We start from the raw sequence: 13780 nt of genomic DNA on the forward strand, positions 1-13780 counted from the left end.
AATGTTGCGATCTCTCTCCGGGGTCGCTTTAATTGGCCGCTTCCCTCGCAGAGCAACCGTCTTGGCATCAACTATGCAGCCTTGAAGCTGTTCCAAAGTCCGAGTCACTACACCGAGGAGGCAGTTTACTAATCCTAGATTTAGTGCCCATATTCAAAAGGGGCGCTTTATGTTGTATGAGTAGAATTATGTATGTTTCAGAGCATGGCTAATTTTGCAATAGCGATCCGTGAATGACAATGCTATCCGCGCGAAACAAGTCTACAGTTTCTGGTATTCGAGCTTGCCCTCCAGCTTCTTAGCCTCTGCAACCTTGCGGACAGCTCTGTTGAAATCATCCTGGTTAACCGCGTCCCGGTAGTCTTTGATGGCAAACAGACCACTAATTAAAGGTTAGCAACGTATCAGGAACTAAAGGGAGCAGTGGCATACGCTTCTGTGACAACGTTACGGAGATCAGCACCATTGAGGCCATCGCTCATCTTCACAACACTCTCGAAATCGATATCACCTTCTAGCTGTACGGTGCTGGTGTGAATTTTCAAAATCTCAAGGCGACCGACCTCATTGGGCAAGGGGATCTCAATCTTTCGGTCCAGACGACCAGCACGCAGCAAGGCAGGGTCGAGTGTATCAGGTCGATTCGTAGCCATAATAATCTTTGTCTTTCCCAAATAATCGAAACCATCCAGCTGGTTGAGAAGCTCCATCAAGGTTCGCTGAATTTCACGGTCTGCGGAGGTACCCTCGGAAAAGCGTCGCCCACCGATGGCATCGATTTCGTCCATGAAGATGATACAGGGCTCGTGCTCCTTTGCGTAGCCAAACATCTCTCGGATTAATCGGGCGGATTCACCAATGTACTTATCGACGATAGCAGAGGAGACAACTTGGTTTCGTCAGCGGACTATGAAATCTGCGGTTACTCAGGGCAGTATACCTTTCAAGAAGTTGGTCTCCATAGAACTTGCCACCGCACGCGCTAAAAGTGTCTTTCCTGTGCCAGGAGGCCCATAGAGCAAGACACCCTTGGGTGGCTTAATACCCACCCGCTGGAAGAGCTCGGGGTTCTTCAGCGGCAGCTCAATCACTTCACGTAGCTCACGGATCTGATCATTCAAACCACCAATACCAGCAAAGTTGATCTGTCCGGGATCCTCCAAAGACATGTTGTACACCAAAGGATCGACTTCTCTCGGCAGCATCCTCATGATCGTGAGAGTCGTCATATCAAGAGCAACACGTGTGCCTTGCTTCAACTTCAACTTGTCGACTTTCGAGCGGCAACCGACAACGTATCTGGGCCCTGACGAAGCCTTGACAATGACTTTTCGCAGGTTAGCTGCTGTATAAGTTTACGGATTCTTTCGCAGGTTACTGTACATCTTTCCTCATCGAGCTGCTTCAGCACCTCTCCGATAATCTGGCCGACGCTTTGCAGAGCCTTGATGTTTTCTTCTGAGATATCAAACTCCCTCTGCAGGTCCTTGATGCCCATGCGAAGTGTCTTGAGCTTGGCCTCCCATTCCCGGAGATCCAGTAGGCTCCGCTTGTAATCCTCCAACGCCTGCTCCCTCTCGGGGTCCGAGGCACCGTTCATGGTGGATGAGAGAAATCGACGGTCCGGGTTATCGAGTATCGGGAATCAGCAAGCTGTTGGGCGTGACAAAAGAAGTATGATTAGCGGCGGCGAAAATGAATGATGACAACGGAGGGACTTGCTAGAGGGTATCGGACAGCTTGAGAGCTCTCGCAAGCTCACGGAGCCACCGCCAAGGCACTATCACATGACCAAGGCTTTTGCCTATTTCTTAAGGCCACAAGCCACCGGAGTATCTAATATCCGGAAGCGGCTCAGGCAACAAGGTGTCTGTCCTCAGTGTTACAGTACTCCATCTTCGCTTTCGTCCTCCTATTACGCAATGAAGTTGCCGAATTGCCATGGCCCATGAGGCCATTGAACGACATTACTATGAATGAGGATTGTGAGGCATGATTACGGCTGTTTCAACTGCAAAGACTCACCTTGGCTCCAAGTATGAGATGTCCAGACGCCATAGTTGCCATCATTTGAAGCACAGTGGGCAGACTCCGTAGTCTCATATGGTATTAAGCTACTTATGCTCTCGAAGATGGAGCCACGATAACCTCAGCTCTGTTTCAAGATGAATGGTTTAGATTGACTGTCATAAGCATCCCATCACCCGCCTTACCCCGAGGGTACACGGGAGATCTCGCTGTAGAGTGTCAATGAAGCCTCCTGAGCCACCAAACAGACAACCGCTGCCCCACCATCACGTTGGAAAGATTCGGAGGACGAGACCTTGAGCTTTCCCCTTCCTTGAATACAAGAACCAGCTGCTTCCAGCCCAATTGTCATCCCTTAGTAGTTCCGATCATTGTTGTTGCTTTGCTTATCCCTCCATCCCCAAAGCCTGGTAAGTTCCATCTCTTTTATAGTTCTTCTTCCAGTACTTTTTACCCCACCATCCCACCATCTGAGCTTCACCCCTCCTCACCCTCGAAGTAAAAGTATTGTCATCATCACCGCCACTTCATCTCGATATTGCGTTACTGGTATGATCCCTCACAAAAGCACGTTTCTGAGTAAAGTGAGCCCATGTGGTCTCGACTGGTCAATCATTGACCGGACGACTCCATCTCTCACCTGCTCGCCGTCACTCTTTTTGGGCCATCGGTGAACAGCCTCCCCCCGCCTGCTAAGCCGCTCCCAGCAACTGTTTGCCTTCCGCCTTTTGTTATATTTGTTGACGATTCCTGCTTTTGAATTTTTCCTCTCTTTCTCTGACTCCATACATACAGTTCATCACAATGCCTATCTCCAAGATCCACGCCCGCTCCGTCTACGACTCTCGTGGTAACCCCACTGTCGAGGTTGACGTCGTCACCGAGACCGGTCTTCACCGTGCCATTGTTCCCTCTGGCGCTTCCACCGGTGCGTTGCTTTGGCCGCAATCATATCGCTTTTGAAAAGAGTACGTAATGCTGACTCTCAGTCTTAGGCCAGCACGAGGCTCACGAGCTCCGCGATGGTGACAAGTCCAAGTGGCTCGGAAAGGGTACGTCGTACAAGCATAATCTCAATCTTTAATCAACACTGACCGTGTCTTCTGGGATAGGTGTTCTGACCGCCGTCAAGAACGTCAACGAAGTCATTGCCCCCGCCGTCATCAAGGAGAACCTCGATGTGAAGGAGCAGTCCAAGGTTGATGAGTTCCTCAACAAGCTTGATGGAACCCCCAACAAGTCTAAGCTCGGTGCCAACGCCATCCTCGGTGTCTCTCTTGCCATTGCTAAGGCCGGTGCCGCCGAGAAGGGTGTCCCTCTCTACGCTCACATCTCCGACTTGGCTGGTACCAAGAAGCCCTACGTCCTCCCCGTTCCCTTCCAGAACGTCCTGAACGGAGGTTCCCACGCTGGTGGTCGTCTGGCATTCCAGGAATTCATGATCGTTCCCGAGTGAGTATTTCGTCCACAAACGTCACAGTTCGTTCTAGTTATGCTGACTGTGATAAGCACTGCTTCCTCCTTCTCTGAGGGTCTCCGCCAGGGTGCTGAGGTCTACCACAAGCTCAAGGCTCTTGCTAAGAAGAAGTACGGCCAGTCCGCTGGTAACGTCGGTGACGAGGGTGGTGTTGCCCCCGATATTCAGACCGCCGAGGAGGCTCTTGACCTCATCACTGAGGCCATTGAGCAGGCCGGATACACTGGCAAGATTAAGATCGCCATGGATGTTGCCTCCAGCGAGTTCTACAAGACCGAGGAGAAGAAGTACGACCTTGACTTCAAGAACCCCGATAGCGACCCCTCCAAGTGGCTCACCTACGAGCAACTCGCCGACCTCTACAAGTCCCTCGCCGCCAAGTACCCCATTGTCAGTATCGAGGACCCCTTCGCTGAGGATGACTGGGAGGCCTGGAGCTACTTCTACAAGACCTCCGACTTCCAGATTGTTGGGTATGTACTCGCTCGCCTTTTGATTCTATGAGAAGCTCTAACGATTCTCGAATAGTGATGACCTGACTGTCACCAACCCCCTCCGTATCAAGAAGGCCATTGAGCTCAAGTCCTGCAACGCTCTCCTGCTCAAGGTCAACCAGATCGGTACTCTGACCGAGTCCATCCAGGCTGCCAAGGACTCCTACGCCGACGGCTGGGGTGTCATGGTCTCCCACCGTTCCGGTGAGACTGAGGACGTCACCATTGCCGACATCTCCGTCGGTCTCCGCTCTGGACAGATCAAGACTGGTGCTCCCGCCCGGTCTGAGCGTCTGGCCAAGCTCAACCAAATCCTCCGTATCGAGGAGGAGCTCGGTGAGAACGCCGTCTACGCTGGCGAGAAGTTTCGCAACGCGGTCAACCTGTAAATGCAGCCATGGACTGTATGAAGTTGACACCTGCCAATAACTCCAATTAGGCCTACGTGCATTTTGGAGAGCGATTGTGTTGGGACCCCCGAATTGGCTATGCTTGCACCTCATTTTAACCTGGGCGGCTGTCTATTCCGGCTGCGAGAGGTGGCCAGGAAGGGAAGGGGAAATTTTATGATGACGAATCTACCAGCCAGTTACATGATATAGTGGCTTAATGAAAAGTTTTCAAAACATTCTTCACCGTAGCCATTAGCATTATTGTAGAACAATATCAGCCGCATCATTGTTCTACCTCAGAACTTGTGATCGAGGAGACCCTGGTCCTGAAAGATCGGGCACCAACGGTTATGATTCACGTGACCGCTCACATGCCCCACCAGGTTCATTGATCAAGGCGTTTCGCAGGCAAAAGAAAAGGACTTTTGCCCACTCTGAGAAACCCCGGCGATCGTCTTCCTGCCACGACATATCCCCTCTTGGATACTCCTTCTTTACTATCCCAGCGGATTTCAGAGCCATCGCTACCCTATCTCCTCCATCTTGACATCCTGCCACCATGGCGCCATCTAAGTGGGGTAAGTTCAAATTATTGTTCACTTTCTCACCACATTTGCCCCGCGAGCGGAGGAGTACTAATTCTGCATTTTGTGCTACAGACGAAGAAGAGGAGGAGAGCGTCTCCCCTCCCCCTGTTGCTGCTCGTCGCCGATTTGATGATGAAGAAGAGGACGATGTATTTACTCACCCTTTTTGTTTTCTCTTGTAGGGTCGCTCTAACACAGCATGCTTGCAATAGGTTCTCGACTCCTGGGACGCCGCGGAAGACAGCGAAGTAGAGCGCGAGAAGGCCGCCAAGGCCGCCGAAGCAAAGGCCAAAGCCGAGGCTGAAGCCGCTGCAAACAAGAAGAGCAGGGGCCAACGGGTAGCAGAACACAAAGAGGCACGCCGGAAAGCCGCTGAGGAGTCCGATGACTCGGACGAAGAGTCGGAAGACGAGGCCGACAAGCGCGCCCGTCTCCGCCGCACGGAGAAGGACTCCGACCTCAAGCACGCGGAGGACCTCTTTGGGGATATCGACCTGAACCGCAACCGGGGCAAGAACAAGACGATTGTTGTGCACGATGCTTCCGGCGACCCGACGCAAGCAGTCGACCTCTCTGCGATGGCGCTGTTCAAGCCAACGACCAAGGACCAGTTTGCGAAGTTGACGAGTACCCTTGCGCCGCTGCTGAGTGCGCAGAGCAAGAAGCCGCAGTATGCGCTCTGGTTGCCGGAGTTTGCGAAGCAGCTTGCGAAGGAGCTGCCCAGTGGTGATATCAAGAAGGTGGCCAGTGCATTGACGACGTTGAGCAACGAGAAGATGAAGGAGGAGAGGGCCGCCGATAAGGGTAGCAAGAAGACCAAGGCGGCTAAGACAAAGGTCTCGCTTGTTGCCTCGAGGGATAACAAGATTGAAACCGCCTCTTATGACGACGATGGCTTGGATGATGATGATTTCATGTGATTTCCGTTCCCTTCGTTCCCTTCATTTTCTTTACCATTATTTCCTCGCCTCAGTTTAAAGTCATACGCAGACCATAGATCGACATTTGTCTTCTCTTCCTTCCATCTCCTGTATATCCAGGCTTACGAACATACTTCTTTATGGACGCACTTAAGTGTATCCCATAATCAATAGAATGGCAACTATACACGGCAGGCTGTTTATGATCCAGGTGGCAGACAAAGTTGCCAAATTGGTAGACCCCAAAAGTATCCAAATAAAAACCACTGGACGTGTTCCTCCTCCAGGTAAGGTTCGATAGCGGTTCAAGAGTTGTCTACAACATTGGTTGTTCGTGTGATCACATTACCCGGCCTATGTAAAAGTAAAGACGCTGAATTCGAGTCTATCAACTTGCTACCGACCCGAATACTGGCGGCAAGGCAGTTGGGTATCGCACCTACACCCGAACACGATAATCAACTACTTGGATTCAGATATGTCAAGCCTGTAGCTTGTGGTTGTAGGGGAAGCAAGAGGGAAAGGGGTAAGGGGGTGAAGGTCGAAGGCGAAAACTGAGAAAACGTGGACTAACACATTGTATCTTGCTGGGGTGGGAATAAAAAGAGAGAATAAAAGAGAGATAGATAACTTCCACTCAACCCCTTTCCTTTCGCTCTCCGAATGTCAAACTCCGCCGGCCGACCCAGATAATCCCGAACAGGTGGAAAGTGCCGGTCCAAACCCCGTCACGCAGCTAAAAGAGACCTTCGTTAAACACTTGCAAGGGGGAGCAATCGCACGTCCAGGGAGGCACGCCGAGCACATAACGCGGTTTTTGATACAACAAAGAAGAAAATCGATAATCACCGCCTTTACGACTCAGCAGCCTTGGGTTCCTCAGGCTTCTCCTCGGGAGCAACGGCCTCCTCTTCAGGCTTGTCCTCCTTGGGAGCAGACACATTCTCGGGCTCGTTGCCGTCGGATGAGGTCCACAAGGTAAGGTTGTCACGCAGCAATTGCATGATCAGAGTGCTGTCGCGGTAGCTCTCTTCAGAAAGAGAGTCAAGCTCCGCAATAGCATCGTCGAACGCCTGCTTGGCGAGATGGCAAGCACGGTCGGGAGAGTTCAGGATCTCGTAGTAGAAAACGGAGAAGTTCAGGGCGAGTCCCAGGCGAATGGGGTGAGTAGGAGTGAGCTCGGTCTGAGCAACATCGGTTGCGTTCTTCGCCAAAGAATTAGAAAATTGACGTTTGATTCAACGATAGAATAAACCCGTACCTTGTAAGCCTCGTGGGCGGCAGTAGCAGCAACCTTGCGCTTGTTTCCAGAGGCGAATTCAGCAAGGTAACGGTGGTAATCACCCTTCCTATTCTTGAATCAGTCGCTGGGTCTTTGACATCATCTTGGATGATGAAAAGCAACGCACATCTTGAAGTAAAAGACCTTGGACTCTCCAGTCTCGGCCTTGGGGATGAGAGACTGGTCCAGCACGTCAAGGACATCCTGGCAAACCTTCTCCAGCTCGGTCTCGATCTTCTGACGGTAATCGCGGATGATGGTAACGTGCTGATCGGAACCCTTGGATTCCTCCTTCTGCTCGATGGAGGAGATGATACGCCACGAGGCACGGCGAGTACCAACGACATTCTTGTAGGCGACGGATAGTAGGTTACGCTCGTCAACGGAAAGCTCGCCTCCGATCTGAGATGGTGTCAGTTAGTGGGCACGCGATAGGGGTACGTAGGAACAGATGCTTCGTGATGCTTCGTGGGCACTAGACGGGGGATATGCATACGTTGGCGACTTCCTGTATGACTGTCAGTGGTAATGTTCATGGATATGCCGGTCGATCATGAGTGGGCGGCTAGCGACTCACCTTCATGTACGTGACCATCTCTGTACTCGGAAGTCACCCGTTAGTACTCGAAAGAAAAACACCATCATTTCATAAAGAAGCGCGGGATATCTTACCATCGTAACGCTCGGCCTGCTCGCAGAGGCGGGCGAGGAACGTCTTGCTGAAGAAGGAGGAGGGGTGTTAGTTCGGTTCTTATCTGGGGCACCCAGAAAGTCTAGACCCTTACTTCTCACGCTGTAGAAAGTTGAAGACTATTAGTTAGAGGCATAAACTCAATAAAAAGACGGTTTTGGGACAGAGTACAATAAGAAGGAGATAGGCAGGGACACGAAGAGCGACAAGATCATGCACCCCCATACTGGACTGATAACACCAGATGGAGGGGTTGGGCTGAGAATAACATACCTCAGAAGTCATAGTAAACGATTGGATTGAGATCGGGAGGGATATGGGAGCGGGTAGATTGAGATGGCACAGTTGGGGTAGAAGAAACGTTCGATGGGGAACTGAGAAGCCAGAAGCACGAGGAAGGTAAAGTTTGGGGGGGAATGACGAGAGGTTTTGGCAGATGCGATCCTCACAGCAACCAGGAAGTGATGGAACAACGGTGAGTGACGACCTCTCGCTAAGCCCAGTTGTTTGTGTTTGTGGTGTTTGCATGCCTATCTGAGGGGGCTTCTGCCTGAGGCAGAGAGGACAGCCAATCTCATTGAAATCACTCGACTCCGCTGAATCGGGCTAGTAATTCAAGCCACTGCTATCACATGACGCGATCACCTGATATTGCTCGAAGCACTCCACAGCAAGTTTCTTGTTCGTCAAGCCACGACTCACTCGGACGACCAGACACCCCAGACCCCCAGAGACCCGAGGGCAATGCAAGAATAGTTGACCGCAAAACAATAATACCTCGTACGCCACGCCTTCGAAGCGCTACACGCTGCCTAACCGGTGTACACTCGTCACTCAGACCTGACTTTGGTCCTGTCGTGCAGCTCTGGCTCTGTTTCTGCGTCGACCCGTCGAGTCTTGACGCGCTTAAGCAGGGATAATTTGACCCATCACTGCCCACAAGCTCTTTGGGCTTTCGCCCAAGAGTCCTGACTGGCCCTTGAATCAACTGCGAGCCACTTTAGTTCGGCTTCGTTGTGGATCTGATACAAGGCATCAACATTTCCATCCGCAGATTCTGACGGCATAGTAACATGGTCACACCTCATACTCTTATATGGCCTTTAGGTATATGATGATCAAAGTAATAGTTTGAAAGGGATGGTCAAAAATCGTATCAAACTCTAGAGTGGTCTTGTATCCTAAACCCCTATATGGACGCAGCAGCAAAAACCGCGCGGCAGAAGGCGAAAGCAGGGATCAAACTGGGGTATAATACTGTTCAGCCCTGTCGTTTTCTGTACCGGCAGTTTTCCGCTAGAGTCGAAAAGAACACGTTGAGTACCTGGCTCCGTCCCAGATCCAGCTTATCATCAACCAGACTTGGAGAGCGCAGATTTACGTATCCCTCTCGCGCTGGCGGGGAAAAGGCCCTTGAAGTCTTTCGATTTAAGTGTACTTCGGAGACAGAAAGTGGCCGGATGAAGAAGTCAGTTTCTTTGGCCGCATCTCGTCTTATACTACTATCTTGAGTTTGCCTCCCTTGCCAAGGGTCCGTATTCTCTTCTAGATCTTTCCCGACTGGGTGTCTCCAAGCTTCCCGGCCTCCGCTCACTTATTAAGGTATCGCTCCGTTTGGCCACCTGTCCTGGCCTTCTTGTCCTGATCTTTCTGAACCAACTTTTCTCTCCTCTCACACCCTCTCCGCTCCTTTGGTTTGTGTTGCTCCCGGTTCTGGTCAACTATCCGGTCTCTATAGTCGGCCATGGAGCGTTCTTTCCTTCAATCGCCGGAGGAGGTGCTGAAGTACTTTGGCGTCTCTGAGCGATCTGGTTTGTCTAGTGCTCAGGTTTCAAGTTCAAGAAAGAAATACGGTCCAAATGGTGCGTCGCTCTATTTGAGATCGAGAAGACTTGGTTGACAAAAACTAATTTGTTACTTCTCGGCTTTTAGCTTTGGCGGAAGAACCCCCGACCCCTCTATGGGAGCTTGTACTCGAGCAATTCAAAGATCAACTCGTTCTTATCCTTCTGGGCTCTGCAGCAATCTCTTTTGTCCTTGCCCTTTTTGAAGAGAGCGACGACTGGACTGCCTTCGTTGACCCTGCTGTGGTATGTTGTCTGGACTATTCGAGGCTATCTACAATGTTCTAACCGATTTTTGCGCGCCTACAGATTTTAACCATTCTAATCCTCAATGCGATCGTTGGCGTGACCCAGGAAAGCAGTGCGGAAAAGGCAATTGCGGCGCTACAAGAATACTCTGCAAATGAAGCTACGGTGGTTCGGGATGGGACCGTCCAGCGCGTCAAGGCTGAGGATCTGGTTCCTGGAGACATTGTTCATGTTGCCGTTGGAGACCGTGTGCCCGCTGACTGCAGGCTCATTGCTATCCATAGCAACAGCTTCCGGGTGGACCAGGCTATCCTTACTGGCGAGAGCGAAAGTGTGTCGAAAGACGCTCGTTCGGTCAACGATAAGCAGGCTGTCAAGCAAGATCAAACCAACATTCTGTTCTCAGGTACCACCGTCGTCAACGGAAATGCCACAGCTATCGTTGTCTTGACTGGCTCGTCGACCGCTATCGGCGACATCCACGAGAGCATAACCTCGCAAATATCAGAGCCCACCCCCTTGAAGCAGAAACTGAATGACTTTGGTGACATGCTCGCCAAGGTTATCACTGTCATTTGTATCCTGGTTTGGATTATCAACATCGAACACTTTAATGACCCGTCCCATGGCGGCTGGGCCAAGGGCGCTATCTACTACCTTAAGATTGCCGTGTCTCTTGGAGTCGCTGCCATTCCGGAAGGGTTGGCCGTTGTCATTACCACTTGTCTGGCTCTCGGAACCCGAAAGATGGCACAAAAGAATGCTGTGGTTCGCTCTCTGCCTTCTGTTGAGACGCTGGGGAGCTGCAGTGTGATCTGCTCTGACAAAACGGGAACCTTGACAACCAACCAGATGAGCGTTGAAAAGCTAGTTTATTTGAGCCAATCTGGTGCTGATGTGGATGTTATTGACGTTGAGGGCACAACTTTTGCGCCGGAAGGCAAACTCTTATCCAACGGCAAGGTCGTTACAAACTTGGCCGCCTCTTCTTCTACAATCCTACAAATGACCGAAGTCATGGCTCTCTGCAACGGTGCAAAGATCGCGTGTGACGAGAAGACCGGTGCCTTCTCGTGCATTGGCGAACCTACGGAAGGAGCTCTGCGCGTTCTGGTTGAGAAGATTGGTACTGAGGATGCTGCTATTAACAGCAAACTCGTCAACCTGCCTGCCTCGCAAAAACTCCATCTCTCGAGTGGTCACTATGAGGCTCGCCTGCCTTTGAAGGCAACTTACGAGTTTTCGCGTGACCGGAAAAGTATGTCCGTTCTTGTTGGCACTGGAAAGGATCAACGACTTCTGGTCAAGGGTGCACCGGAGTCTATTCTCGAACGGTGCTCGTACGTTCTTCTTGGAGCGAATGGCCCGCGTGTTCCCCTTACCAAGACTCACTCTGATCTCCTGTCTACTGAAATCGTGGAATACGGAAATCGTGGTCTTCGTGTGATTGCATTGGCCACTGTGGATGATGTGGCCGCCAATCCCCTTGTCAAGAAGGCCAAAACGTCTGAAGAATACGCACAGCTCGAACGGAACATGACTCTGATTGGCCTTGTCGCGATGCTTGACCCCCCTCGCGTAGAAGTCTCTGACTCTATCAAGAAGTGTCGGGAGGCTGGAATCCGAGTCATTGTCATTACCGGTGACAGCAAGAATACTGCCGAATCGATCTGTCGTCAAATTGGTGTCTTTGGAAAAGAGGAGAATGTCCAGGGCAAGAGTTTCACTGGGAGGGAGTTCGATAGCCTTACCCACAGTGAGCAGCTTGAGGCTGTGAAAACGGCCTCTCTCTTTTCGCGAACCGAACCTTCTCACAAATCCAAGCTCGTGGATCTTCTCCAGTCTCTTGGTCACGTCGTTGCAATGACTGGTGATGGTGTCAATGACGCGCCTGCTCTGAAGAAGTCCGATATTGGCGTCGCCATGGGCACCGGTACTGATGTTGCCAAGCTTGCTGCCGATATGGTCCTTGCCGATGATAACTTTGCCACCATCACCGTTGCCGTTGAAGAAGGACGGTCGATCTACAGCAACACTCAGCAATTCATTCGGTACCTTATCTCGTCCAACATTGGAGAGGTTGTGTCAATCTTCTTGACCGCCGCCTTCGGTATGCCTGAGGCCCTGGTCCCTGTGCAGCTTCTGTGGGTCAACCTGGTCACGGATGGTCTGCCTGCCACTGCTCTTTCCTTTAACCCTCCTGACCATGATGTGATGCGCCGACGCCCAAGAAAGCGCGATGAGCCTCTTGTTGGCGGCTGGCTCCTCTTCAGGTACATGGTCATTGGTACTTATGTCGGTGCGGCAACTGTCTTTGGTTACGTCTGGTGGTTCCTTTACAACCCAGAAGGCCCTCAGATTTCCTTCTGGCAATTGGTAAGTTCGATTCCGGGATTATTCTTCCTCTACAGATGCTGACAAAGCTATAGTCTCACTTCCATAAATGTTCTGCCGACTTCCCTGAAATTGGCTGCGAAATGTTTACAAACGAAATGTCGCGGTCTGCGTCGACAGTTTCGCTCTCGATCCTTGTCGTGATAGAGATGTTCAACGCAATGAATGCTCTCTCGTCTAGCGAATCACTCTTTACTTTTGGTCTTTGGAACAATATGATGCTCGTTTACGCCATTATCCTCTCTATGGCACTCCACTTTGCGATCCTATATATCCCCTTCTTGCAAGGGCTATTCGCCATTATTCCGTTGAACTGGATCGAGTGGAAAGCGGTCTTGGCCATCAGTGCCCCTGTCATGTAAGCATTATCCTGCTCACTTCCTTTCCTTCTCCTGTTCGGTAGGCTAACTCACCATGGTAGTGTCATTGACGAGCTTCTCAAGGTGGTGGAGCGTCGCTTGTATAACATTACCGTTGTCGCTCCTGCCGAGCAATCAAATGGAGCCGCATCGAAGCCTAAGAAAGCATAGAGGTTGGCTAATGAGGTGATGATTCATACGTCGACGGGCGTCTTTGTGATAGATATAGACATTGACCCTCGCATTGTTGGTCTTTCTTTACTTTGGACACGTTATGCATGCATGTATGATGGTAGACGAATATACTGAAGATTTTATATCTCTAATCTGCGGTATGAGCCGGTTGCTGATGGTTCATTGGAAGCCACCTCGCGCTCCTCATGGGCCTTTCCTCTGGGTGGCAGGCCTTTCTACTTACCTCAGATCCACTTCTATGCACACGAGCTTGGAGCTCCCCCATTTCTATCCATAATCCACCCTACGATTCCTCTATCGACCCTTGCCGACCCTGAAATGGATTTACCCGATGAACGGGGTTCATCGCGACACGAGAGCGGCCATTGGACAACTATTCCCGATAACGCGACCTGTTCTATTTCTCGAGCTTTGACGTCGCTTGGAATGTGGGGAAGATAAGCCCCTGGCAAGACCACCCAAAGTTCTGAACAGGAACGATGCGAGTCTCGGAATCTTTGTTTCCAGCCACTTTGCGAACCCCCGTTACCCTGACTTATCGGGATATTTTGAACGCTGCAGGGAATGTCTTGAGTAAGACCTTTCAGGCAGTCAAGCCGAGCCATCCCATGCTTGGGCCAGCCAGGGTGTGATCGTGCGATATTCCTCGCTTTTAGCCGGCGATCTTCCCCAGAATCAGATTGGACGGCAGTCTGGGGAACCAGCAAGTACTTCCACCACTTATCGTCGTTAGCGTTTCCCCAGATCATTGAGGAGCAATTTCAGGATGGGGTAAGTGAGGAGAACAGTGTATTGCAGCAGTGATTTACATGGGCTTGATTGGTGACCCTGGACATGCGCTCACATGGAGCATACTGCCAACCCATCT

The 13780-nt window shown here is 51.1% G+C and overlaps 6 protein-coding genes across 6 annotated transcripts; 3 read left to right on the forward strand and 3 right to left on the reverse strand.

Annotated features, from left to right (window-relative positions):
* Window positions 1-133: 133 nt before the first annotated feature.
* Window positions 134-1693, reverse strand: rpt4 (proteasome regulatory particle base subunit RPT4). The gene is made up of 4 exons (XM_071036438.1): window positions 1384-1693; window positions 941-1327; window positions 433-889; window positions 134-382 (listed from the first exon to the last, which is right to left on the reverse strand). Exons 1-4 carry the CDS (start codon window positions 1598-1600, stop codon window positions 262-264), a joined length of 1182 nt encoding a protein of 393 aa, XP_070903616.1. The 5' UTR covers window positions 1601-1693; the 3' UTR covers window positions 134-261.
* A 1139-nt stretch (window positions 1694-2832) lies between these two features.
* aspf22 (enolase acuN) lies at window positions 2833-4388 on the forward strand (the record flags this gene model as incomplete). The annotated part of the gene is made up of 5 exons (XM_071048354.1): window positions 2833-2956; window positions 3024-3080; window positions 3141-3480; window positions 3538-3978; window positions 4034-4388. 5 exons carry the CDS (start codon window positions 2833-2835, stop codon window positions 4386-4388), a joined length of 1317 nt encoding a protein of 438 aa, XP_070903617.1.
* A 381-nt stretch (window positions 4389-4769) lies between these two features.
* Window positions 4770-6266, forward strand: BJX68DRAFT_139487 (eukaryotic translation initiation factor 3 subunit J). Its single transcript, XM_071036440.1, has 3 exons — window positions 4770-4969; window positions 5051-5127; window positions 5191-6266. Exons 1-3 carry the CDS (start codon window positions 4951-4953, stop codon window positions 5896-5898), a joined length of 804 nt encoding a protein of 267 aa, XP_070903618.1. The 5' UTR covers window positions 4770-4950; the 3' UTR covers window positions 5899-6266.
* Window positions 6267-6752: 486 nt separating this feature from the next.
* BJX68DRAFT_262203 (14-3-3 adaptor artA-like protein) lies at window positions 6753-8096 on the reverse strand (the record flags this gene model as incomplete). The annotated part of the gene is made up of 8 exons (XM_071044386.1): window positions 6753-7103; window positions 7160-7247; window positions 7308-7582; window positions 7677-7688; window positions 7758-7777; window positions 7853-7899; window positions 7966-7973; window positions 8043-8096. The coding sequence occupies 8 exons, from the start codon at window positions 8094-8096 to the stop codon at window positions 6753-6755; spliced, it is 855 nt and encodes a 284-aa protein (XP_070903619.1).
* A 1285-nt stretch (window positions 8097-9381) lies between these two features.
* BJX68DRAFT_226969 (endoplasmic reticulum calcium ATPase) lies at window positions 9382-12716 on the forward strand. Its single transcript, XM_071038581.1, has 3 exons — window positions 9382-9733; window positions 9804-9961; window positions 10025-12716. The coding sequence occupies exons 1-3, from the start codon at window positions 9616-9618 to the stop codon at window positions 12380-12382; spliced, it is 2634 nt and encodes an 877-aa protein (XP_070903620.1). The 5' UTR covers window positions 9382-9615; the 3' UTR covers window positions 12383-12716.
* A 53-nt stretch (window positions 12717-12769) lies between these two features.
* On the reverse strand, window positions 12770-13755 carry BJX68DRAFT_139106 (uncharacterized protein). Its single transcript, XM_071036439.1, has one exon. It carries the CDS (start codon window positions 13659-13661, stop codon window positions 13149-13151), a length of 513 nt encoding a protein of 170 aa, XP_070903621.1. The 5' UTR covers window positions 13662-13755; the 3' UTR covers window positions 12770-13148.
* Window positions 13756-13780: the final 25 nt, after the last annotated feature.

The sequence above is a fragment of the Aspergillus pseudodeflectus genome (genome assembly GCF_044049435.1).
Source record: "Aspergillus pseudodeflectus strain CBS 756.74 chromosome Unknown BJX68scaffold_4, whole genome shotgun sequence".
Taxonomy (NCBI): domain Eukaryota; kingdom Fungi; phylum Ascomycota; class Eurotiomycetes; order Eurotiales; family Aspergillaceae; genus Aspergillus; species Aspergillus pseudodeflectus.

What these genes read in the sequence shown, in the direction of transcription:
- rpt4 (XM_071036438.1), bottom strand. Translation starts at nt 1,600, where the DNA reads ATGAACGGTGCCTCGGACCCCGAGAGGGAGCAGGCGTTGGAGGATTAC. An exon ending in GCAGCTCGATGAGGAAAGAT is followed by an intron (nt 1,328 to 1,383) that starts GTACAGTAACCT and finishes ACCTGCGAAAAG; the next exon opens with TCATTGTCAAGGCTTCGTCA. An exon ending in GGAGACCAACTTCTTGAAAG is followed by an intron (nt 890 to 940) that starts GTATACTGCCCT and finishes GACGAAACCAAG; the next exon opens with TTGTCTCCTCTGCTATCGTC.
- BJX68DRAFT_139487 (XM_071036440.1), top strand. An exon ending in ATGATGAAGAAGAGGACGAT is followed by an intron (nt 5,128 to 5,190) that starts GTATTTACTCAC and finishes TGCTTGCAATAG; the next exon opens with GTTCTCGACTCCTGGGACGC.
- BJX68DRAFT_226969 (XM_071038581.1), top strand. Translation starts at nt 9,616, where the DNA reads ATGGAGCGTTCTTTCCTTCAATCGCCGGAGGAGGTGCTGAAGTACTTT. An exon ending in AAAGAAATACGGTCCAAATG is followed by an intron (nt 9,734 to 9,803) that starts GTGCGTCGCTCT and finishes CTCGGCTTTTAG; the next exon opens with CTTTGGCGGAAGAACCCCCG. An exon ending in CCTTCGTTGACCCTGCTGTG is followed by an intron (nt 9,962 to 10,024) that starts GTATGTTGTCTG and finishes GCGCGCCTACAG; the next exon opens with ATTTTAACCATTCTAATCCT.
- BJX68DRAFT_139106 (XM_071036439.1), bottom strand. Translation starts at nt 13,661, where the DNA reads ATGATCTGGGGAAACGCTAACGACGATAAGTGGTGGAAGTACTTGCTG.